The sequence below is a fragment of the Notamacropus eugenii genome, chromosome 1 (genome assembly GCF_028372415.1).
Source record: "Notamacropus eugenii isolate mMacEug1 chromosome 1, mMacEug1.pri_v2, whole genome shotgun sequence".
NCBI classification, from domain to species: Eukaryota; Metazoa; Chordata; class Mammalia; order Diprotodontia; family Macropodidae; genus Notamacropus; species Notamacropus eugenii.
The window spans coordinates 671,085,939-671,113,222 of record NC_092872.1 but is presented as its reverse complement, the minus strand read 5'-3'; the positions used below and the strand labels follow the sequence as shown (position 1 = coordinate 671,113,222).

The 27,284-nt window shown below is 36.6% G+C and overlaps 1 protein-coding gene across 10 annotated transcripts in view; it reads right to left on the bottom strand.

The window, feature by feature from the left end:
- Positions 1–27,284, bottom strand: part of SLC8A1 (solute carrier family 8 member A1) — a 471,207-nt gene that overhangs the window by 56,290 nt on the left and 387,633 nt on the right. For 2 of the 10 annotated variants that reach the window (XM_072635790.1, XM_072635789.1), the window contains exons 3-8: positions 18,923–19,029; positions 12,876–12,896; positions 12,361–12,378; positions 12,235–12,249; positions 8,413–8,481; positions 1,806–1,936 (exon numbers count right to left, since the gene is read on the bottom strand). In XM_072635790.1, the coding sequence (XP_072491891.1) occupies positions 1,806–1,936; positions 8,413–8,481; positions 12,235–12,249; positions 12,361–12,378; positions 12,876–12,896; positions 18,923–19,029 (361 nt within the window). Of the gene's footprint in view, positions 1–1,805; positions 1,937–8,412; positions 8,482–12,234; positions 12,250–12,360; positions 12,379–12,875; positions 12,897–18,212; positions 18,317–18,922; positions 19,030–27,284 lie in introns of all 10 variants that reach the window. The other 8 variants (XM_072635791.1, XM_072635794.1, XM_072635795.1 and 5 more) reach the window with 8 other exon arrangements.

Below are 27,284 nucleotides of genomic sequence, written 5' to 3'. Positions count from 1 at the left end.
TTTGGTTAGCAGAGGGTTACTAGTGTTTAAAAAAAAACACTCTGATAACTGGACTTTGGCTTCTCTTGTAAGAGGTATTGTTCAAAGAGCAAAGTCTTGAGAGAAAGGAAATTTTTTAAAATGTATGCAATTCAGGGCAGTTATTAATAGAGCTTAGTTTGCACATTTATATCCAGGAATATTATGATACTTAGGGCTATTCTTGGGATTCAATTGGCAAATATACCCCATGGCCACGTGGGAGGGGGACATAAGGAGGTAAATTGGTGATTATTGCCAAGTCTCTTCCACCATCAGTTTGGACACTATTAGAAGGGAGTATCAGCTCCTTGGTGACTAGGCTAGCTCACCCTGAGCAAGGGGAGTGTTAATGGATCTGTGCCTTGCCTCAGGGCACAGAGGAAGACAGCAGATTGACCACAGTGTTTTACAGATTTGCTTCTCTGGTAAGACTCTGGAAGATTGGAGCAAGGTGCTTAAGAGACTGGTTACATGAAAGCATTATTCCTGGAGAAAACTGTACATAACTCAGCCTCTTCTCATCTCTTCTATGGGGTATTATAAAAATCTCTTTAACATCTATTCCTTTCTCTAGTCTTTCTATTTCAATTCATTGTTCAAACTGCTGTCCAAATAACTGCTTAGATCATTCTTCTCAAAAGCCTTTAAAGGCTCCCCATTGTTTACTGCTTAGCTTGACATTCAAGACTCTCCATAATCTGGCCCTAATATAACTTTCTAGTCTTATATGACATGGCTCCCCTGCATGGAATCCATGCTGTAGCTAAAACAGGCTACTCATCATTCCCTGAATTCATCCTATCCTTGCTTATTTCTATACCTTTGCTCATGATATTGCCTGTCTCTAGAAAAACCTTTGTGTTTTATGACCAATCTTTCTATCCTATCCATTTCATGTACCCTAATTACCCATGATTCTTCTCTGATCCTTCTATCAAGAAGTAATCTTTTGCTCTTCTGATCTCTTATAGAACTTTATATCTTTTCCACTTACTTGATATATTCTAACTTTTTAAGATAGGGTAGATGTTTGCCTTATTTCCCCTATAAACCTCATGAGAAAGGTTTGTTCTTGTAAGTTTCCAGAGGGCAGGAACTACATCATATTTTTCTATGTAACACACAGCTGCAAGTGCCATGCCTTACACATGACAGAATGCTGCCTAAATTCTTTATTTTTTGAACACTCAAGACTAAATATTGTTGTTTTAAGAACCACGCTGCCATTTCACTAATGTTGCTTGGTTCCTAAAAGGTCTTAAAAAGGAGGAAAGTATAGAGATGAAAGCAATGTCATGGCAGAGATAGCCAAAGCTAACAGATGAACAAGATAAAAGTAAAATGGTCTTCTCACCTTTAATAATACGTCTACTTTTCTGACACATTTTTTTTTCATATTAACCTGAATCCCTGTACAGAGAATAATCTTTTAGATTCTATCTAAAATTCTGTCTCTGTATCTGAATCTTCCTTTGAAAATTCTCTTATATAAATTCACATTAGAATCTTTAGAATGTTTGATAAGCTAGCCTTGCTTTTCAAATCACAGGCTTTGATTTAGTATTGCTTTATCCCTTTACCACTAAGACCATACTCCCAACATTCCTTGAAAACCCATCTTGAACTCACAAGGCAGCAAATACCGAAGGTTCTGTTTTACTATTTGCAGTGCTGTTGCTTGCACTTTGGGTAATATGATCAATAATCTTGGCCAGGAGGCTTCCAGGAAGCCAAGAAAACTATGGGGGAATCTGGATTTGAAGTGGCTGTGGTAGGAAGTATACCTTGAATTCATAGGACTCTTCAATGATGACTTCCAATTTGGTATGTTCTCCAAGGATTGGGCGCCCCATTTCTGCAATGCGCCGTTCCTCTTCCTCTTTGCTGGTCAGGGGTTGCTTGTCATCAAATTCCTCTGCAAAAGGAAAATAGGAAAATGCTGAGGAACATGATCTCTTTCTGAAATGCACTCTGGACAGCTGACTTCTAAGAAAATGAACCCTATGAGGAACAAAAAACTTCAGTTGCCATATTTTCAACTAAAGTAGTCACATGGATGAAAGTATGAGACCTAGAAGGTTATCCTTTGCAAGGGAGAAGTTCCCATTCCAGATCCCTCTTGGACACAGTCTACTTTAAAGCAGGGCTTCTTAAACTGAGTTGTGAGTGGAAAAAGTTTAATAGGCTCTACTTTAAAGGACTAAGAAATGACTTCACTGAAGTATAAGCATCTCAATTTCCTTATTCACTAAATATAGTCTAGGCTGATTGTGGAGAGTTTTAAAATCTTGATTTCACTGTGGATGTTCATTCCAGGTACATATCAGGATATGACCATATATTAACTTTAGTTGAAAGTCCACCAACTCTTGTGGACAAAAAAAATGAAAATAGTATAGAACTATAGAAATGGTACAAGGCAAGATATACTCTCTGCTTCAATGTTCTAGGTAGTCATGGGAGTTTTGAGCACCAAATATTCCCATGCTATCCTTTCCCACCTCCTCCTATTCCTTTGCATCCAATCCCATCTCATCCCAATCCATCCCATTTCATCCATGCCATCCCATCCCATTCTACTCCATCCCATCCCATCCCATTCTACTCCATCCCATTCCATCCCATCTCATTCCATCCCATCCTATCCCATATCTCTGATGGAGAAATCACCTAATCTCCTGGTGTTGTTCAGAGCTTTGAGGGCTGCTAAGAAAAACTTTATAGCACTTAACATGCAATTATTAAGAGGGAAGATGGTTTTCTTTGGGAATCAAACATTCATTCTACCTCAGAAAGATGATTTACAGAAACCATCCATTTACTATGTATCATGATGAGATTAATGGGGAAAAATGTCTGAGCCATTCACTTCACTTAGGATGAAGATTAGTGGGCTGAAATCAAAGCTACAAAAGTCATCTAAATGTAAAAAAAGAAGGGACAGACCCATGAGTGCTGAATCCCTCATTCCCCAGATCAACAAAGGGAAGTAAGTCTATCCACTTCCTGTGAATAAAGGTGGAAACTGAAAATATTCTTGGGCTATGTCAGGCAGCATGTGAAACTCAGGGAAATCATGATCTGTGTTGGTCTCACTTGCTCCAGTCAAATAGCCTTTCAGTGGGAGCCTATCAAGAGTTGATATTTTTGAAAGAAAACAGCTTCTTGCCTAGGGCTACACATGATGAATATCTTTGTCCTTTTCTATTTAGGTAAAACATCTAGAATTCTTTCAGTACTCCTTTCTATTGAGAGGCCTTCAGTTTCACTTGGAGGTGCATTTCACTGAGTTTTAACTTTTTTTGGTTCCCAAATGGAGTACCTAGGACATAAGTCCAGGCCAATCACTTCCAGATGAAAACAGGCTTCAGGTACAAGGCTGGCAATGATTCCAAGAGGCAGATGGAATAAAAAACATGTTCACCATTTTAGGAAAAAAGTATATCAAGTGACAAAACAAAATGGGAAGTGAAAGTAAAAAATAAGCATGTAAATGAGTCTTAAGAAGAATATATAGGCATGCCTTGCTGAAAGGATTTTTAAACAAATCTTTAAATTACTCAGGATAAGAGCTCCAAAGAAATTAGACTGCAACTAGAAGATAAATGACCAAGGGCCTCCTGCTATTGGACTTTAATGGGAGGCAAGAAGGAGAGAGAAGAGTTTTATGGGAACTGGGAACCCAGAAAGGGGATGTTTAAAGAAGACGCATGTACATCTTAGTAAAGGCAGAGATTAAAGTGATAATATAAAAAGAGATTTTCAATTTTCATTATTTTGTTCTGTGTAACTATGGCAATAATGACATATTTAATCACACATCAATAGTATGATTCTTCATGGCAAGTTAATGAATTATGTTTGCTGAAAAGTGGAAAAATGTGGAGCTCCCAGAATTAAATCTGGAAGGGATCTCAGAAATCATCTAGCTAACCCCTCACTTTACAGCTGAGTAAAGTGAGGCTAGAGAAGTTAAATGACTTGTCTAAAGTTACACAGTAAACAGCAGAGGAATATTCAAACCCATGTATTCTAAATCTCAATTCAGAATATCATTCTCCCCATCACTGTATGCACTGCTTCTTGATTTCTTCCCTTGGAGGAAGAAGGGTCATCCTTGAGATTCTGATTTGAAAGGTGGGGCCGTTATGTGAGGATGCTTAATATGAGCCCTGTCATAGAAACTCTTCTGCAATTTTCCAGATGTTTTCTAAAGGACCACCCTGTATAATATTTGCACTGAGTATAGTGCTGTCTACTCTAGTGAATGATATTAGAAAAATGTTGTTTAATGGATTTTGTACTGTGCCAGAAGAAAGACAATGTGTTTCTATCCCTGGTTGCACTATTCTCCTAGTCATGCCTTACACTTTTGACTCCCTGACTTTGCCATTACCAGTTTCCTTCTCTTTTTTCATCTTCAGCATCTAATTTCCACTTCTTCAATGGAGTCTCTGTTACCCAAACCTACTGAAAATGGGCTTATTCTCTTCTTTAGTTCTTATTTTTCTAATCTTGTTGAACACTTCTCCATCATGACACTGCATTGTTTAGTTGCCTTTCTTTTTCAGGTATTTTTCAGTTGTGTCCAACTCTTTGTGACCCCATTTGGGGTTTTCTTGGCAAAGATATTAGAGGGTTTTGCCATTTGTTTATCTGGTTTATTTTACAGATGAGGAAACTGAGGCAAACACACTTAAGTGACTTGCCCTGGGTCATACAGCTAGTAAGTGGTTGAGTCTAAATTTGAACTCACATCTTTCTGTTTCCAAGTCCTGGGCTCTATCTGTGCCACCTAGCTGCCCCATACTGCTTAATGCATGTCTTACTTCCATCTGGGCAGTATTTCTTAAGGGCAACACCAGTCTGTCTTATACTTTTAACAACCTGTCCAAATCCTTTGCCTCTGCTTGTCCTTTTGTTTTCTTCTCAATTCTTTACAATCTGTTTTGTGACCTCCTTTCTCAACTGAAACTGTTTTCTTTGATGTTACCAAAAAATTCTTAGTTGCCAAACCCTTTTCTCGATTGTGATTCTTCTTGAACTCTCTGTAGCATCTGACATGGTTGAACACCACCTTCTCCTAGATATTCTCTCTCCTATGGGTTTCTGTGATATTGTTCTCTCTTGGTTATAAAGCAGGCATTAAATAAATGCTTGTGGATGAATTGATTGGATCTCTACCTCTCTGACTGTTCCTTCTCCATCTTTTTTGCTGTACATTCCCTCATCCATGTCACATGTCCTAGTATGGGGGCATTGACAAGGCTCTGTCCTAGGTACTTTTCTCTCCTCTCTATATTCTTGTGACTTTAACAGTTGCTATTGGTTTCATTATCTTCATGCAAATAATGCTCAAAGGTATATATCCAGCATACTTATCTCTCATGACTACTAATCCTGTAATGTCAACTACCTATTGGACATCTCAAACTGAATATCCTGTAAATTGGACATGTCCAAAACAGAACTAATCATCTTTGTCCCCAAACCTTCAGCTCTTACAAATTTCTCTGTTTTTGTTGAAGACCACATTATCCTACTACTCACCCAGTTTCACAGCCTAGGAATCAGCTTCCAATCCTCTCTCTCCCTTACCCCATATATCCAATTAGTTGCTAAATCCTCTGGATTCTACTCAGATGACTACTAGCCTATTTCAATCCCTTATCACCTATCATTTGGACTACTTCAACAGCATCCAAATTGGCCTTCTTGCCTGAAGTTTCTTTTCTGTTTGATCCAGCTCCACACACTGACAAAAGTGGTGTCCTAAAGCACAGTTCTGTGTCACATCTCTCCTCAATAAATTTCAGTGAGTCATTGCCTCTAGGATCAAAGAAAAGCCCTTTGGTAGCCATTTAAAGGTCTTCAAAAACTGCCTCAAACCTACTTTTCTAGCTGTTATATATTACCCCTCTTCACATACTCTACAGTCAAATAATATTGACCTTCAGGAAAAAGATGACATTCCATTTCCCATTTCTTCACCCTTTCAGAAGCTATACCTCATACCTAGAATGCCCTCCTTGATATAATCCCTTGATTCCTTTAAAGCTTATGTCAAGTGCCACTTCCTATATAATCTCCCCCCAGCTGCTAGTGTCTTCCCTTACCTCAGATTACTATTTTATTATTCTCTATATACTTATATATTTACATATTCTTTCCCCCAATAGAATGAAAACTCATTGAAAGCAAACACTGTTTTTTTTGTCTCCAGTGTGCACTGACACACATTAGATGCTTTATGAATACATATTTGGTGATTAAATGGAGTTCAGAGCTGTGCACAGTATTGGCACTCAGTATCTCTTGATCAATTTGAGTGTATAATTTAAATTACCATGTGACCTTGGAAAACCTGTTATTTTGGGGGCATATTTTCTTCCCTTTACTAAATATGATCATTAAAAGAACAGAAATTTAGAGCTGGGTGAAACCTTGGAGGTCATCTAGTCTAACCTCTTCATTTTGCCACAGGGAAACTAAGGTCCAGGGAACTAAAAGTCACACAGATAATAAATGCCAGAATGGGGATTTAAACCCAGCTCTTATGTTCAAAACGTGAGCCCTTTCCATCATCCCACTAAAGAGCATTTATCATTTGACAAGAGTGTCATAAAAGTTATAGAGACAGTCAGTCATATTTGCAAATATATTGCAATAGCTGGGGGAAAAAGTGGTCAGAAAAACCTAAGCTTCTACTGCTCACAGAATACAGCTATGGTGATATGAGCTCCTTGAGAGCAGGGAAAGTTTTTGCCTTTCTTTGGGGCCCCCTATATCCCTGACATCAGCCACAGTTCCTGGCACATAGTAGGTATATGATAAATGTTCATTGTTGAAAAGCAATTAGGTGATAGACTCTTGACATTTTTCATGGAATGAATCTTCCGATGTGAGACTTTGCTTCTATTAATGTATTTGTGTGCATGTAAACCATTTGTATTACATATAAAACTTTTACTTATGGATGGGCCAATGGATTCAGCTTACTGCCTTCAAGTTTTTGTGTACTTGCAGTCTTTACTCACCCCAAGCACTAAAATCCAAACCAACAATTCACCTGTGTTGTTCAAGGTCAAGTTTCATTTTCTTGTTCTTGCAACATCAATATGGTATGCTTCAGTCTCTAAAACTGCAGGGAGTTGTTCAATACTATATATAGCACATATTTTTAAAACTAACTTTTATTTGTTTGGTTTTTTGGGCATTTGGGTTTAAATCACTAAATAGTTGTTCCTTAGTCAAACAATATCATTTGACATTCAGATAAACAATTAGCATCTGTTTTGAAAGTAAATATTCATGGGAATATGAGCAAAACAGGTAAAAACAGTCCCCTTTTCTTTCTGAGTAATTAACCAATCACTAATGATGCAAGCTATTATCATCCCCATTTTAGTGAAATATTAAGGTAGGCAGATTAAATAAATGTCAAGGTGAGACTTGAACTTAGTTCTTCTTAAGTTCCTTATTGATAAAATGAAAAGTTAGTAATACTGACCTCTCGCGTTTGTTTAGCTCTGCTATTTTGTGATTACTCTGTGGCAGAAAGTTAAGGATAATAGGTCTCCTTGCTTTGCTTTTTAAAGAATGCCTCTGTTACTTGAGATGAAAAGTTTTTTTTGGTGAAGAAATATTTGAGAGATCTTAGAAAATCGAGGAATTTAAGAGGCAGAAATAGTTTGAAACTTTAGTAGTTTTATGGAAACTGAGTAATGCTTTCTATGCTCCTTTGACAAGGTTATTTTATATATATCTATACATATATATACACTTATATATATATATATACACACACACACAATTATGTGTATAATTATATGTGTGTGTGTGTGTGTGTGTGTGTGTGTGTGTGTGTGTGTGTGTGTGGCTAGAGGCTGAGTGGATAGAGTACTGGGTCTAGAATCAGGAGGACCTGAGTTCAAATCCAGCTTAAGACACTTAATTGGCTATGTGACTTGGGCAAGTCACTTAACCCTGTTTGGTTCAATTTTCTCATCTGTAAAATGAGCTGGAGAAGAAAATGGCAAACCACTCCATATCTCTGCCAAGAAAACCCCAAAAAGGGTCATGGAGAGTTGGACACAACTGAAAAGACTGAACAACAACAATAAATACACATATACCTGTGCACAAATAGTTACAGTTATATTGAATTTCGCATACTCTTTTCACTACCTACAGCTCTCCCCTCTCCTTGCAGCTCCAGGGGAGTCGTCAGAGCAGTACAGCTCTGTTTCTCACTGATGTAGTATTAACAATTAACAATCAGCAGTGGCCAACCTATAGGAACTGATAGCTGTGCATAAAGTACACTTGAAAGCTTTTAGCTCTCGATGAATTAAATTGTGGTTTTTGAGGCGACCGTGATGAAATAAGTACCTGCAATGTTGATTACAGTAGAGGGAATTGGATGCTCTCTAGCATGGACTTTCCTGAAGACAGGTTGGCCTAATGAAAGGATTGGCAGAAAATCAGCAGGACGGATCACGTCGATTTGGTTCTGAAACTTCTTGGTGGAGTTAGTAAACCAAATTTCCCATACAAGATGCACACATGCATGTGTTATTTTTCACTTCAGTCCAAGCTTTGGTGTTTTACCTTACCTTTAGGATTAAATCAAATACCTCTGCTTGGCATGGAAAGCCCTTTATAATCTGGTTCTGACCTTCCTTTCTAGTCTTATTATATATATGCTGCTATCCTTCATTCAGTTCTCAGGTCCATCAAACCGGCCTACTTACAGATTCTCTCACACAATGGTCAGTGTCCTATCTCTGTGATTTTGTACAAGCCATCACCCAAGCCTGAATGCATTTCTCTCTTATATTTATGTCTTACGGTCTTGTTCCCCTCACAGCTCAGCTTAGATGCTGTCTCCTGTATGAAGTTTCTCCTCACTCATTACCTTGTACTCATTCTATTTATGTTTTATATTCTAATTTTGTAAGCTCCTTGAAGGCAGGAACAGTTAGTGTACTTCTGTTTTCACATCCTCAGCACTTAGCATAGGGTGTGACCTACAGTAGGTACCTAATAAATGCTTAGTGATTTATTCTAATCAAAGCTACTATAGAGGGAACTTTTTAAAAATCATGTCTCCCTTGAGACGGTGAAAAAATGGCTCAATGAATTCCACCACGTTTCACTATTCTCTAGGGGAAGGCCAAGGGTCCATCTCTAGGTGACTCTTTGAGAGTACCCAGGTCTTTAAAGTTGTTGGTTCTAAATTGGCATTTCCTTTGTGAATGCAAATGGTTTGAAATTGCTAGAGAAATTCTGCTGAGCCCCAAGATTTGTAAGGGGCCATCACCATGAATTAACTGTAGCTAGGGTTTGCATTGACGTGCAAGTCCCCAGGTATTGCTGCTGTCAGGTGAACTGAGTAGTAGCCCCAAATATTCATCCTAGAGTGTTGATAGCTTCTCACGAGAGTGTTTTGCTATAACTGGATAATCCATTTCCAATATTAGATATAGAAACCGTACTATAAATGTATTTCCCTTTTATATTATGAATATTATATGTCTACCTATATGATATCACATTCCTATATCATGATTATTATATAAAAGTCATTAATTACAGAAATTTAAGCTACTAGCGACAAACTTAAATAGAAAGAGGAGCAATTAACCCATACATATGGGTGTCCTTAAGCCACATATAGACTAAGCTTTTAAATGTAATATTACCTATGCTTTATTGTATTTTTATGTATTTTATGAAATATTTCCCAGTTATATTTTAATCTGGTTGAGCTATACAGAGGAATATTGTAGGCCACATGTGGCTCATAGCCCACATATTTAACACCACTAATTGAAATTGCTTCTTTTATTTTGATCATAGATGCTTGATTTCTTTCTTAGATCATAAAAATATAAACAATTGATTGTACAAAAAATCTCTAAGTTGTTTTTTTTTGTTTGTTTGTTTAGTTTATTCTCCTCCCTCCCTCCAACCTCTCTTCTTTCCTCTCTTTTTCTTTGTTAATATGTGCACTTACAATCATTTGTCAGATGTAGCTGGTGCTTCAAAGTAAAAGACCTTTCTACTCTGAAAAAGTGGCTGGTTTTCAGCAAAATGGACATTTTCCATACTTTGGGAATGGGAACTGATTATATGTGAACTACATAGGGGTGGAGGTAGAGCTGGAGTGGTGAACAGTGCTGCTGATGGTATGTGTTGGGAACCATGGTGTGTTAATTGGGTGCCTTCTAGTGAGACAAAGCGCAAGATGCCTGGATACAGAATTGGCAGTTCCAAAAGTGCCACTAGTCCTTTATGTCTATATTTAATGAAAGCAATGAATTTTTGGAGTTGCACTATGGAAGAAGTAATTTTCTTTTAATTTCCCTACATTTCTTTTGTAAATCAGAATTTCATATGCTATGGCATATTTCCATAGGGGTGTTGTGGGTAAAAATTCAAGGCTATAATCATCCTTTTCTGCAACCCTTGCCACAAACTGACTTGGAAGAAAAGCTCTCTCAAGACATAATGTTGGTTGTGGAATTAAAGATATCTTACAATTCTTAGAAGCTTTTCTCAAGGTGTAGTCAAGAGAATGATAAAAAAAAAACAAACCAAGTTTTATTTGGAGAAGGGACTTTCAAAGGCAGAGTTGGGTTACATGAAGTCAATATATAGAAAAGTAATAATGGGCTTGGGTAATCTAGAGGTTGGGTAGTGTTGAGGGATGGCTGGGGAAGACCAGAGGGCGTAGGATTTCCTTCTTTTCTTCTAACTACATGCATTTAATCTCTCAGAAGGTTGAAAAAGCAATGAAGGCATTTGTGACTTTGGTCTTAATTCTGTGAATCCTGAGAGAAAGTGACATTCTATCAAAAAGTTAAAAGGAAATTCACCTAAAGAAGGATGACAGACTTAAAAAATTGAAAATTAAGCAATATAGTCACAAATGGTCCATATTAAAAGTGAGAGATATAGGAAAAAAAACTGTGGGCCTGCATAGAGAGCTCTCAGAAGGGGTAGAATCTTAAAATGACATATAAAAAAGATGAAAGGAGAGACAAATAAGGAGAGGTGTAGCAAGAATATATAAGAAAACTGTGGAGAACAGCCAGTTTAGGATGAGTTGAACCTTAGGAATTGAGAAGGATAATAAAAAGAGCTCTTAAACAATTAAAACAAAAAATATAGGCTAAAAGTAATTCTGTTTGGTAGGGCATATGGTATATCACCAAAAGACAGAAGAAAAAATAATAAACTCCTTTGTTTCTCCATCAAGTAAAATAAACATAAGATTGGAAGAAGCCAAATGAGTATGGTAAGAGGGAACTATAATCCAAAAGAGATAAAGAAGAATAAGAAAGTATCTAATGTTTTAAGTGACTTTATTTTTTTTTAAAAAAAATACTAGGGTACTGAAAAAATTAGAGACAATTGTTGAACTGTTCCAACTGCCATCATATTTATTGTTAAAGACTTGGATAGACACATAAAAGACTTATTAAATTTGTCAGTGTCACGGTGGGACACCTTGTAATTTGAACGGTATGTGGAAGAGAACATCTAGATCAATAGACATAATTTGTGCAAAGGATAGGAGGACCAGAAGATGGAAGGTACAGGGAGGCATATTTTGGTTAAATATAATAAAGAACTTTGTAATTCTCAGAACCGTATGAAAATAGAATAGTTTGCCTTGTGTAATAGTGACTGATCTTGGAGAGAACAACTAAACCTTTGCCTAGTGTGGGGGTCCCATGGAATATTTGTTAGCAAAAGAATTATGGACTCGATGGGCTCTAAAGCTAACCCAATACAAGTCCTGTAAGACATTGTATCTCTGAGGATAGAGACACTGTTATATATCTACCAACCTCAAGTATTTTAGGGAGTATGCTTTATAAACCTTACATTTCTCTCAGACTGTTATTACTGAAATACATACTTTGTGCCTCCTACAGCATACTACACAGTGACATGCACAGACAAATCTCTCAGCAAATACCTGTCAATTACATTGACATGTGAAACATTAGCTTGTTAATTAAGTTTTCACTTGAAAAATAAAACTGCTTTCTGATGTAAATGATGCATGTGATATTATAAGTAAAATCAGTACTACATTATTTCCATAAATTTGAGTTAATCCATGTTATACAAGGCCTAGTTTTGTTTTGTGTGATATTTAGTGTATACAGGAATAAAAAGAACATTTGGTATTTTCCTTACCATAGCGGGATTTCCCTTAAGCAAATTGAGGAAGAGAAAAGAAGAAGCATGATGAAACACAATGAATAAATACCATGGTGTGATCAAAGAGAAATCTGATGGCATTAGACTTTTAAAATCCCATACCTGTTATAGTGAAACCACCTAAAAACAAAAAAAAAAAGAGAGAAAAGAGTATCAATTATGACTTATTCGAAGTATATCAGATATATCAAACCCATTTAACATCACATTTCCTAGCTACCCACCCAAACAATGAAACATTTTCTAAATAAATTACATTTTAAAATATGGGAAATCACTTGTTAAAATATGAATTCCATGACTTTTAAGTATTAGTGTGACTAAATTCAAAATCATAATAAACTTAGTTCACATGTATACATCAGAAATCATTCATCTGTAAGATAGTTCATCTTTACAATGAAAATAGACCACCAATGAGTGGACATCAGGAAAAAATAGACTAATTGGACTAATATATGTCTTAAAGCAACAATTTTGTAGGAAATCAATGGCTCCAAAATAAAAGTTAGACAATTTGCAAAATTCTTTGACATACAGACACAGACATTACACACACACACGTATGGAAAGAAAAACCTGGAGAAATGGAGAACAGCAAGAAATGAAATGCTTACCAAGCTCATTCAACAACAGGGCTGTGAAGGAAACAGACAAAGACAAACACAGAATAAGAGAAAAAATGAATAATGAAAATAAAAAAGGAATATCCACAGAAAGAAATCCAGACAGATCTGGTTAGAGGGCTAGAAAAGTCACTGCTCACAATTCAGAGTACCATAAGGCATCCTGGTACAGGGAAAAATTTCCAACCTATGGTCCCTAAGCAGAGTGCCTTTCTATACATGTGTAATACAAAAACACACATGTGTGTCTACATGTCTACATATGTAGATATACTTAGATTCCCTCTTCTATTTACATATCATATATTTTTATATATTGGCATAGGCTCATATGCATATTCTTAAATAGATTTTATTAGGCAAATCTGAATATTGCGTGGAATTGGTAAAAAAAAAAAAACTATAGGTGGGAGTTCTAAATCAGGTAAGATCTCAAGAATTAGGTGTGTCCCATTCTCTGGAAACAAGAAAAAAGATTCATGGGAATGTGTCCTTTGCTGTCTGGCTTGAGATGGATTGTTGATCCTGAATTTAGACTATGTGGAGATTTTACTTTTATTGCATTTACAAAGTAAAAATCCTTTCAGTTTGTAAGTTAAGGAAGTAAAACTCATTTATTGGTCATTATGTTTGACTTTTCTAACATCCCAAAGGGAGCTTAAAAAGGACTTCAGTACATGTCCATTGCCACCAAAATTTTAGAACAATGATTTTATTGCCTCTTGGTATTTATACCTCAATCCCGGAGTCAACACAGAAGTTAAATTTTATTTTTATTTTAAGCCATGAGATTAAATATGTCAACATTGCTTGATGAGGGATGTTGGAGAGAATATACAATGACTTTCTCAACTGTGTTCCATTTACTAATTATGTTGGTAGTACCATGAATCCACATGGCAGATATGATAATTGGAAGATACCATGAATGAATTTTAATTTGCTTTTATATAGCATTGTTTTCTTAATGGACAAATAAAATATATTAATTAGTCCAAGACTTTCTTCCTTCAGTTTAAAGATGGTTCAGTGAAGGCATATATTCAGATGCGGGGGGATTCTTCCTTTATGAAAATGAAACAATCTGCTGAAATTATATTGACTATGTCTTTGTAAGAATACAGTATGACTTTTTCAATGATCTGTTTCCTCAGGTCTAATGTATAGCTGAGGGTGGGGTAGAAGAAAGAACACTAAATTTGGGGTTCGATTTTGCTTCCAACCATGGCTATGACACTTTTTGTTTTTGTAACACAGGACTAACATCAGAATCATGCAATGTCAGTGGTGGGAGGCAGAAGAGTCCAATAGAGAAGCCAGTGGGGCTGAGGTCAGCTGACTCAAATTGCAATCCTGGCTCTGAATTTTAAAACTTGTGTAACTTCTTAGAAGTCATATTACCACTCTAGATCTCAATTGATCATTTTTTAAAACAAAAAGAGTGGGAATTCCATAATCTACATTACAGGGGTGGAGAACCTATGGCCTTGAGGCTACATGTGATCCTCTAGGTCCTCAAGCATGGCCCTTTGACTGAATCCAGACTTCACAGAACAAATCTCCTTAATAAAAGGATTTGTTCTGTAAAACTTGGACTCAGACAAAAGATCGTGGCTGAGGAACTAGAAAGCCACATGTGGCTTCGAGGCCGCAGGTTCCCCACTTCTGATAGGAGTTCTCTTCCAACTTTTATGGCACATGATTCTGGGAGGCATATTGAAGATCACCTAATTTTCATGCATGAGAAAACTGAGGCTCTGGGAATTTTGATAAACTGGGTCACATATCTAGAAAGTGGCGTAGTCCTAAATTGAACACTGGTCTTTGTACTCTGAGTCCAATGCTCTTTCCAACGTACCTTAGCCAACTTAATCTCTCTGATCTCAACAGTGGTACTTACTGAAGACCCTGGTTGCCATACTGGCTTATAGTTAGATGAGGTACAAGAAGAAAAGGCATGACATTTATTATCTTTATGGCTTTGGGCAAGTCATTCAACCGTCATAGGCCTCATTTTCCTCATATATAAAATGAAGAGGTCAGACTTGGTGAGGTATTTCCAGTTCTAGATCTAATTATATTCATCTATAAAATGGGGTGATAATACTTGTGCTATTTACTTCACAGCACACCTGGGTGGCACAAAGGATAGAGCACTGAGCCTGGAGTCAAGAAAACCTGAGTCAAAATCTGGTTTTGTCTACTTACTATCTGGGTAAACCTGTGTTTACCTCAGTTTCCTCAATTATAAAATGAGGATAATGATAGAATTTACCTCCTAGGATTGGTGAGGATCAAATGAGATAAAATTTACAAAGTGCTTAGCATAGTACCTGACATGCAGTAGGCACTTAATAAGTGTTTTTTCTCCTATCAATTGATTATTTGAAAAGTAATATTCATGCGTATAATATGTATTTATGTAAATATATGCATATATAATCATTAATTCTTTTTTATTGAAGTTCCATCATTAGACAAAGAAATATATTTTAACAGATATATGATCTTAGATTTAGAGCTGGAAGGGACTTCAATGGCCCCCTAATCCAGTCTTCTCATTTATAGATCAAATGAAACTGAGGTACCAAGAGGTTAAGTTAGTTACTGCTTAGGATCACACAGGCAGTATTTGAGCCTAGCACCTCTTACTCTAGAGCTAGGAGATCTTTCCACTGTACCATACTGTCTCCCAGTGTTAGTCTAACTGTATCTAAATCTCTGGGATTTTCAGTCATAGCTCCATTTTGAATGGAAAACATACTTATTTGGATATTTAGCATTCCAATTAGAGCTTGGTTTTTAAAGGTCATTTGACTTAGAGCTATTCATTTGAAATTCCTTTTCAAAAGCATAAAACAGTACATCTGGTTTTATGAGCCTCAGTTTCCTCACTTATTAAATGAGAGTATTGTAGTAGATGATCTACACTTCTTATATGACACATAACTTATATTTAATAGTTAATAACTGAAAATTACTAATGACTTCAAGGCAACCTAGGATTATATAAAGGTAGCCTACATTATCAAATGAATTAGCCAGATTAAATTCAACAAAAATTCCATGGATTTTGTTCATTAAGCATGAAACTCCACAAGCTGGTTCTGATCTTTAGGTCTGGCAACTCAAAATAATTAGGGCAGAGGGTAAAGAAATCAAATCTTATGCGAAAATTTGAATGAATATAATAACTGCACCAGCACTAGCTCTGGGATCTGGATTTGATAGTCATGAGAATCGGTTGCTTTAATACTGTTGCAAGAAAATTCTAGTAGGATGTTGCAGTGTGTGTGTATGTGTGTGTGTGTATGTATTTGTGTATGTGTTTGTGTGTGTGTTTGTGAGCATACTTTCATGGCCAATTTGTCTTCCTTCTAGAAAATTTAGACCATCAGGAAAGAGACAGAAGACTGAACACACAAAGGTAGTTGATTTCCTCTACATGTAGTTTTTAAAAAAGTGACTCAGTTGTGTAGTCCTTCAATACCACATTAATGTTGCGTTAATTTCAATTCTACTAAATAGTGTAAAAAGCAACAATTTTTCAACAGTTAAATCTCTGCTGAAGGAACATACATATTCTATTAACAAAATGACGTTTGGCCATGGTTTCAGATACTAGCAAACCTTCTGTGTTGAATCTGGTAACATAAAAGAGATATCGAGCTCTGATATAATACTCTGTCACATTCACTTTTAAAGAATTTTCCTCTTCTTACTTTTTATCTGTTTGCTTCTAGCTCCCTAAAGCGAATCTCAAATGCAAGATTCTTGAAATTAGCTATTTTGTTGCCCTAGATTCATGTGTTGTCAATAGTCTTTACCTTGTCTTTATTATCAATTTACTGTTTTTTAAATTACAAAGTCTATGAAGTCAGAATTTACTAGGGTAAACATTTTTCTTTCGTATCATAATAGGTTTGTTTCAGCCTGAGCGTCCCTATCTCACACCTGTTGGAAGTGCAGTAGACACTCGTGGGCGTGGTCCCACTGCTGACTGGTGTGGAAACTTTGACCTGCTCCACTTCTGCCCTGGGCCAGTTAGTCCATCCTTTGGCAGCTGGTAGACCTCTGCTCCTGGAGGTTTACCTTACTGGTGTCAGATTGTGCAGATCTCTGATTGTTATCAGCCTTCCTAGTACCTCTTACTCTTGAGTTATGAGGTCTTTCCATTAAACCATGCTGTCTCCTAATGTTAGGCCAACTACATCTAAATTTCTTTGTCCTTTGTTAGTAGCTCCATTTTTGAAGAAAAGCATACTTAGGAAAGCATGCATATTCCTGAACTAAAACAATCCACCAGCCACAGCTTCCTCAGTAACAGAGATTACAGGTATGTGCTATCACACTTGGCCAGCTGAGGCATAATGGAGAAAGCACTAGATTGATGATCAAAAGGCTTGAGTTTAGTTCCCAGCTCTCCCACTTCCTACATATATCATTTTGCTCAAATCATACTGCATCTCAGGTTTCTGGTTTCTGGTTTATGGTTTTCTGGTTTCTCAGGGAAAGGAAGAAAAGAATAAGAATTTGTTAAGTACCCACTATGTGTCAGATACTGTGCTAAGTGTGTTATCTCATTTAATATAGAGATAATAGTACCTGAAAAACTACTTCTTTAGGTTGGGAGGATCAAACAAGATAAAAATATATATATAATATTTTGTAAAAAATTTTGTTAATTGTAAACTGCTTTCTAAATGTCTACTGTAATGATTGTTGTTCTTATTAGGGATAGGGACTAAGCCTGTGATTTCATTTGGATAGGAAACTCCTAGGTGAGACCACTCCATCAATGGAAAATTCTCCACAATTTATATTTTTAGGGAGTTGTCTAAAGCACTGGGTGGCTTAGGGCACTGGCATCACACAGCTACTAGACTTCTAAGATGGGATCTGAATTGAGACCCTTCTGGCTTTGTAGCCAGCTCCCTATCCACTGAGTCCTACTGTCTCATGTTGTTTCTCTTTATTAATAGGACTACATTAAACTATATTAGACAGTGGGAATCAAACATCAAGATGAATATCTTTTAAACTATTTTATTAAGTTTTCTGACTAATGAAATGACTTCCATTTCATGAAGTTTTTTGCATGTAGTTATAATCTGGGTTAGTTGGTATTCTACCACCAGCTTATTTAGTGGTCAATGACTGATGCACTGGGGAGTTAGAAAAAGAAACTCAAAACTGCTAAAGCTTTTAAGGAGACAAAGTAAAGTATTTGGTAGCCAAAGGGGGAGAAGAGAGTTAAGCGTGAGAGTAAGGAGATACGGAGAGAGAGAGTACAATTTCTCGCTGGTATATCTTGGTATACTCTCACACCTTTCATTCCTCTTCTTATCCATATTGGTTCCTCAAGCACAAGGGAGAAACTGCACTCTTTCTCATATTCCTCACGGTCAAATATTCTAAGGGTAATGATCTTCCTGTGGGAACACAAGACAAAGGCAAAACAATGGTTGGATTCACACGCTCATGCTTTAGGTGTCCACCAAGCTCGATGTCACTGTGATGTTATGGAAGGAGATTGTTGCATCACATCCACCCCCATTAAATATGTAAAAGGGCATGATAGATAGTAAGGTTCTGGCCCCATCTAGTCCCATGAATGATGTCCCTGGAGAGAGGCAAATTAACTTTGGTTTCTACTGTTCAGTATCCTTACACTCAAGAGCATTAGGATACTTTTCCCTAATATGTTTATTTCAGCAGATTAAACTTTTGTGGCTCTGTATCTCATTCCAAAATGGATAGAGTTATTGAATCAAAGACTAACAATACTTCCCTGTAGATCACAGGGTTCACACAATCCTGTGTTGCGATCCAAGATTGGAGAATTGTGGGATCACAGGGACCTTTTAGTCCATAAGAGAGCAGAAAAATTATTGGATTACTGTTGGAAAGCTCATGCCCTGTTACATAGGTGGAGGGATGTGTGCCTTGTAAGTAATGTTTTGAACAGTGCTGGGAGTCCAAGTGTAGTATAAACAGGCACAGGCAGTTTGGGCTCATCTTTGGAGCATCTCCCCCACCTTTCTTCTCACTCATCTCCACCAGTCGGGGCTCTCCAATCTCAAGGAAGAAGGTCTTGTTTTTCTCATATTCCTCATCATCAATTACCTTGACTGATATTGTTTTGCTGAAACAGAGAAGAATAAAGATTGACGAACAAGGAGAAAAGGATAGAAGGAGGAGAGGAAACACAAAAAGGACAGAAAAGTTAACAGACTTTAGGTTCAAGCAGAGAATAACTGAAAAATTATACTGTTGTCTATTGGTTCCTTAAGACCATCAAGGTAATACCAATAGGATATGGCCAAGTGGCTCCGTTGCTCTGGCACTTTAATTAAACAATAGATAAAAGTTAGGGTGATCAGTCCTAATTAATAGAGGAGAAGAGGGAATAAGATTTGTGATCAAAAATGAGAAGTAGGAAAAGCAGAGAAGTGGAATTCACAACCAGAACTCATATGAAGTAGAGGAAGGAAACACATTTATTCTGTAAAATATTCTAACATGAGCCATTGACTAAGCTGGGACCTGAAATTCACAGTCAAAAGAGAGCAGGAAAAACAAAGCATTTAACTTTTTTTCCCTGTGACCTAGAAAAAAAATCATACTCAATTTCATCAGATTTTCAAAGATCATAGTGATCCTGTGATCAACATTCACTTGTTGGAATTTCGTTTACCTCTTGCCAAATTAAGGTTATTCATTTAGAAGAGGGCAGAAAAGAGTGACGAGAATTTATTGATTTAAATCCAAACCCACTAGCTTCACCATTTTTCAGATGCCTTTCCCTCTGGTCCAGTCTTTAAGATGTAATACCTGACTGATTAATTGCTGAAATAGACGAAAAGAAGTGGCAAAGAAAATACAACCCTATGAAGTTGGCTCTTTGAAATGAGAATCCATGGCCTGAAAGTACAATGCTAACTATCAAGAACTTCCACCCAAGTATCCATAATTAATCCAGAACCCTAAAACATTTCTCTTTAAAATATTTAGTTATACTGAAGGATTGGCTGAGTGTATAAATAAATCCATCATTGCTGAAAGAATACCATCTCATGTATCGATCAATGTGTAAGTATTTATTAAGCATATATAATGTACAAGGAACTATGTTGGATGCTGGGACTACAGAGATAAAAATGAAATAATCTGTACTCTCCAGCTCACATTCTGTTGAGAGAGACAATACATAGGGGGATAAGATTGGGATTGCACTGGTTCTGGGGAAATACTTGGTAAAGGAACTACCAAAGAAGAGAATTTCTTTGTTTGCAACCTATAGAGTTTTACCTAGAGCACTAAGTCTACACAGACAGTATTGCTAGAAGCAGGACCAAGGCTAGCTCTCTGCCTATTCCTTACATAATACTACCCCACCTTCCATCCTTCTCTCCACTACATTCACACACACACACACAGACACACACACACACACACACACATGCACGCACGCACAAAATATCCTTACATAAAATGTAGATGTATACATCTAGAGAGAATAAATACAAACACAAAAATATATAAGGAATAAAAATATCTAGGAAAGGGAAACATTGAAAGTGTGTGTGCGGTCAAGGGTAGGGGAGAGAAAACCTTTATGTTGAAGGTTACACATCAACTGTGACTTGAAGTAAGATTCATATTCTCTGAGGTGGAAGCAAGGAGAGAATATGTTCCAGTCATGGGGAATGTCCAGGAATGGAGAAAGGAGATAGAATTTCATGTGTGAAGAACACAGAAAAGACCATCTTGATGGAGAGTCACTAAATCCTTTATTGATAAGAGAACACAGAAGTACTAACTAAAGGGAGGAGAGGAGTGGACTCTGGGACAACTTCAAACACAATTTCCACACCAGGAAGAAGAAAACATTTTTCTGATTTTGCTTTCAAAGCCCTTTTCATTTAGTTAACTAGCAAAGCCCTTTCCCTAGAAAAGTAATAGGGTAGTTTCCTTATCATTTGTAACCAAACATTTTGTTTCTCTGACTTTACAAATAACTTGCTGACTTAGCTATTGGCCTTGATTATTTCAGCTTTGATGGTCCTGGGACTGCAGAGAGAGTGGTCCAAATTGACGCATCATAGCTACAAACTGCATAATTTGTTACATCCTACCCTGCCCCCCTACCCCATGTACATTTTGTTAGGTTTTCCCTGTATTTCAGTTACTTCTGACCAGAGAAAAGACTATAACTTTGACATTTTAGGAACAATGGTATTCAGGGACAGGTCCTCCAACCCAGAGGTTCTTAGTGATATTTAAAAGCTTTTTTAAAGCTCCTACCAAAACACTTTAGCTCTAACCTCAAACCAAGAAGTTAAGATCCTACCAAAGGGTATCTGGTACACAAAGCACTCCTACATTTAACTTTTAAATGATGAAAGTAAATGTAATTGCTAAAAATGTTCCGCCCAGAAGTTAACAGGTTAGAAGCTATTTCTAATCTGTATTTGCATACTTATTCACAGTGATAACTCAGAGAAAAAGCTTCAGTTGGAAAACTAAGGAAACGGAAGTAAAAGAAAGTCAAGTCAGAAAGCCACATACACTGATCAACTTTTCAGAGAAGAAACTCTTTGTTTACATATTTGGATTATATAAAGGTCAGCCTAAAGTCTTTACACTGGTAATAAAGTGCTTTTCAGCAGCCTTGAGATTGATACAGACTAGCCAATGAAGGGACTCGTGTTCCTTTTTTCCCCCCTAAAGCACAGATTCTGATTATATCACATCGAACAAATCAAGAGTTACAAGTAGCAACTAATTTATCAGTATTGAATTGACAAGATTTCCAAAAGGCTGGTGGGAAGGGGAATAGATCAGGTAGAATGGATGGCAGAAATATGTAACATTTGCTCATATTCATCTCCATATACCCCATGGCTATGCCAAGGAAAAGACCACCAGGGCCTACTTTTAACCTCTACCAGATTATAAAGTCTCTGAGGGCAGGGACTGGGCTTTTCTTTACATCTCCCTCAGCATTTATTATGGTATCCCACCCATATGAGGTGATTATTGTTGGTTGAAATGCAATGAATCACACGGCTTTTATGGGGGGTAGCGTGGATCATATCTATGACTTTGTTAATGTAGGGAGTTCCCAGTGGGTACACTCCCTTTACCAATGCCTATTGGCAACTGTTTTGAAGTTTACAGTCTTAGAGAATTAGTTGCATATGTGACTTGCACAAGGTCACACAATAAACGTGTGAGAATTTTAACAAACTTCCTTATTCAGAAACCTGTTTCTTATTGACTGTACCATATTGCTTCTGTAAATCCCAAGATGTCACAATCTAGATTGCCCCATTGCAAAGTAACATGGGTCCATGGGATTGCCTATATTTACATACTTCAGGAAAGGGAGGAATTTTGAGTTTTTACATCATTACCAAATGCTAGCCTTGCCTATATTTACATACTTCAGGAAAGGGAGGAATTTTGAGTTTTTACATCATTACCAAATGCTAGCTAGTGACAAATAATCATATACCCATTTTTTTTGTTCACCCCCAATATGGTAACTCACAAAGTCACTCTATGTACTTGAAAGTTTGTTAACATGGGTGGGCTCCTGGAGGGGATCCTGTACATCTAGAAAAACAACTATTTACCTACTATAGATTATAGAAATTCAGGAGTACCCTGTCCAAATCAATCTTGGAGTTCATCATGAGCAGACACATTTAAAATACTTCATGAAACACTGAATTTGGAGAATGGGATGTTAATCATTTCAGAAGAGAATCTGACAGTGCAAATCAAGTGGACTTATGCTGGTAACCTCATGTAACTTACCAGGTTGCTATGTGAATTTTATAGAATTTATGTAGCTTACTTTTTATTTTTTGTATGTTCCTTCTCATTCTTGATAAGTTAACGAGAATCATAAAAAGAGCTAAATATAGAAAATGTTAACTGGTGTTGGATATGCCAAATCCCTATTCAAATTAGCTTAATGGTGAATTTATTGAGAGGGAATTTCATGGTTACTTGGAATTAGACTGACATAATGAGATATAGTCTTTTTTTTTTTAACTCTTAGGTACTCATAGAAATGATGATAATAATGATTTTTTTTTACAAGGTACTATGACATACATTGAATGATTGATCAGTAAGTCATTTGAGAGTCTACATGATATAATGTATGATAGTGTATGGAATGTGGATTTAGAGTTAGGAAGACCCACCTCTGTTTCTACCTCAGTGACTTTGGGCATGTCATTTTGCCTCAGGGCCTCAGTTTCCTCTTTTGAAACTGAAACCATTGGACTAGAAAACCTCCATAGTCTCTTCAAGTTCTCAACCTGTGATGATCTCTCTAACACTCAGTTGTAGTGTGATTATGGACAAATTACGTGTCTTCTCTGAGCTTCAGTGTCCTCATATGGAAAATTGTATATTGATACCTATAGTAACAATCCCACAGGGTTGATTACGAGAGTTAAATGAGATGATATACATAAAGCTCTAGGCAAACTCTCAAGAGATACATACATGTCATTTGTCATTATCTTCACGATGATTCTGTATTCTTCCATTCCCTGATATGATATACCCAGTCCTGCCATCTCCCTCACTACTGGATTATCAAGAGAAAGGATAGGCAGGGAGTGTGATATAGCAAGTGGTAATGATCTTACCCCTTGAGTTAACACAAAAGCCAGCTAAGTCAACTTCTACTTAGTAAGAACATGTATATTCATAACCAATGAGGATACAATAATGCATTGAAAAATTAGTCCATCTTTCACAATGAAGAATAAGGAACAAAACAATAGGCATTATTTCATCTACTTGATAGTAAGAAATATATCTGAAAGGAAATTTTCTCTTCATAGTTATAATGACCTCATTTATTAATGAGCAGTGAAAAATCTAGCTTCGTGGATCCATCCATATGATGGGTATGATGAAGTGAAAATCTAAAATTATTTTTGTCAGTACAATATAAGTTATTCTTTAACATCAGTATGCTCAGATAATTATACTCCTGAAGAAGGAACAGACTATTAGAAAACTGATAGTGGAAATCATTTTCAGTGAAAAAAACAGAATAGGAAAGAAATGTTTAAGGGTAACTGGCAAAGATTCTTAGAATGGATGGAGTTTGCATAACGATATTTTTCCAAAATCATTAATAAGAAGATCGATAATGCCCCTGTTGGAGTCATTAAATTATGTGCTAATTTCCCACCTTATTCACAAGAAAGCTATTATTAGGAACCTTAATTAACAAAGACCTCTTAATCAATTTTAGGTAGCAGTTCTTACTTATCAGTTCTTTCATGTCCAGAGGAGTAAGCCCTGCCCCCTTCCCCCCCCTCCACAATTTAAAAGAGTAGGTAATGTTCACAGATGTATTTACAAGGGGCACATTATGTGATACCATGCAGTGCCAATTTCCCATTTTAGGAAGGTTTTTTTTTTCCTGGCTTGACACAAGAAATGTTAAGACAAACTTTGTGACTTCCATTGCCTTGAAGATTTTCTCTTCTACCTCAAAATGGACCCTATTATAGAATTCTGTTTCTTCAATGCAATGCAAAGGTACAAAGTTGGTTTTTTTTTATTCTTCCAGATTAATTGACTAGGTTATTTTCTCCGATACTAATTGACTAAGTATTTAATTGAACTGATTCATCAATTCGGTCAAAACGATTGAAGCAATGGGGGCATAGATAGATCTCTGAAGGAAATCTGACTTTTGAATCTCCTTATGGGGGGATGAGAAGCAAATTAAAAACTAGACATGGATAATAAGCAGTCAAAGAAGACAGAACTTTGAGAGGAAGGACTGTTTCACTTTTGTATTTATATTCCTAGTATGGGCCTTTCACATAGTAAGAACTTAGTGATGAATTGATTTGATCAATAATATGCATTGAACAGAAATATTATGTATGGTCACAAGCATGATTATGAAAAGTGTGGCATAGTTGTCAGTGACCTAGAGAATATCTTATACTCCCAAATAATCTGATTTAAAAATAACCATACAATCAATCAACAAGCACTTCCTATGTTCCAAGTACTGGACTGAGCCCTGAGAATATGTAGACAAAAGTGAAAAAGTCCCTGCACTTAAGAAGCTTACATTTTATTATGGGATTTTACATTTACATATATACATACCTGTATTACATCCAATATTTACAAAATAAATTCAGTGTGATTAGGATGTGAGGAGGCACTAGCATAACATTGTAAGGGAAAAGATGAGGAAGGAGTGTATTTCAGGCATGGGAAACAGCCAGAACAAATGAATGGAGATGTAAGATGGAATTCTATGTATGATGAACTGAACCAGGGGCAGTTTGGATAACCATAGCATATGAAAAGGGGAGTTTGTTATGTATTATAAAAATTTTGAACCACACATCCTCTGAATGCCTCAAGCTCAAAACATAAAAAAATAGAGCTCATTATCCTTACCTCTAAACCAACTTTTGTTTGGAATTTCCCAAGGGTACTACTGTCTTTCCAATACCTATATTCATAACCTCAGCACCATTTTCCATATTTTAATTCTTAATCACTACATATCTAATCAATCAACAAAACGTGTTGCTTCTACCTCAGTATCACTCACCTAGGTCCCTCTTAGTTATTTAGCTATCATTCTGGCTTAAGTTCTCATAACTTCTTGCCTAAACTGTATTTTATTTTGATATTTTAATGGATCACTATGCTTCTTGTCCCTTCCTATTCCAAAATCCATCTTCCACAATGTGCCAAAGTGATTTTCCTGAAGTAACAGTCTGACCACATTTTCCTACCACTTGATTAACTACAGTGACTCTCCATCCCCTTCAATATCGAAGATCAATGACTCTATTTGGCATTTAATGCTCTTTACAACCTGGCTCCTACCTTTTTAGACTTGGCACTTCTCACAGTGTATTTTATGATTCAGGCCTTGTTGCTGGTGCAACCAACCACTGGGCACTTTATTTCCTATCTCTTCTATCCATGTCTTTGTACTGGCCAGCTGTCCCCTATGCCTGGAATGAACTTTCTCATCACTTCTAGCCCTCTGAAACACTGGTTTCCTTCAAGACTCAGTTCAAGTGTCATTTCTGCAAGAGGTCTTTCCTGGTCACCACAGTAGTCAAAACTTCTTCCCCACCCTTAAAGTCAACTTGTATGGCTTTTTTTTTAAAATATCATTTTATGTTGCCTATTCCATTTTCTGTATTTGATTGCAAGTTCCTTGAGGGTAGGGACCGTTATACTTTTGTCTTTATATCATACAATTCCTGGCCCATAGTAGGTGCATAATGAATGTATTTGATTGATTGAAGGTTTTTATTTACTACATAGCATTCTTGATTGACTAGAGCTTAGAGTCTTAGAGGCTATGCTAATTTCTTAGGAATCAAAGGCAATGAAACTTAAGTTTTTTAATCAAGGTGAAAATGTAGGCATTCAAAAAATCTGATGCAATATAAAGTAGGGAAAACAGCAGTTTAAGAGTCAGGCAAGACTTGAATTTGAATGACCCTGATCTTACTAGCTTGTTGGTACATCATTATTTGCTTAGTGTCTTTCCCATTAGACCTTGAACTTTTCCAGGGAGGTAACAATATCTGACACTTACTTAATTAATGCTGCTTGAATTAATAACTGAAGTCACCTAACCCCGTGGAGCCTCAATTTCCTCATTTATAAAATGGGGATAATAATACCTGTAGTATTTATTTTATAGGTGTGTGGTAAGGATCAAATTCTCCAGATAATGGCTGCAAAGTGATTTTCAAACCTTAAGGTACTCTAATGTCAGTTATCATTATTAAAATTAACCTTTAAATATTTCATAAGGCAAGTGAAAAACTAGACAGGAGAACTGGTCTGGCATTAGACGACAGCTGATCAAGCCATGATTTTTGAGACTCTCGGGTAATCTATATATTACAGCCTATCAGAGAAATGGCAAATAGGGCTAGGCCAAATGCAGAGAAGAGCCAAACTCTGCTTCAAAGACAGTGGATTTCGTGTTCAAAAGCTGCTTTTATAGCACTAAAAATAAATAATCAACAAATGAAATTAGCTAAAATTTATCGCATCAATAAGTCTTAAAAATTCAGATGGACTGATTTTTTTGGCCTAATTTGAAATATGTTTCATATACCAACCTCACAAAGAGTTTTCAAAATTGAGAAAATTCTCTCGGGTTCACATGTTATGCACTGGTTTCATTTACCTGTGTCATTCCTATACTTCTATTAGTTACCTCCCTCTCCTGTTTTGCATTGCCAAGAACCACTATTTTCTCTCCTGATTTTTCCATATATACACTGTGCTGGCTAAGTGTTGATGGGCTGACTTTTGCTGGATTTAACTCATTTGTAATTTGCCTAATAATGATTT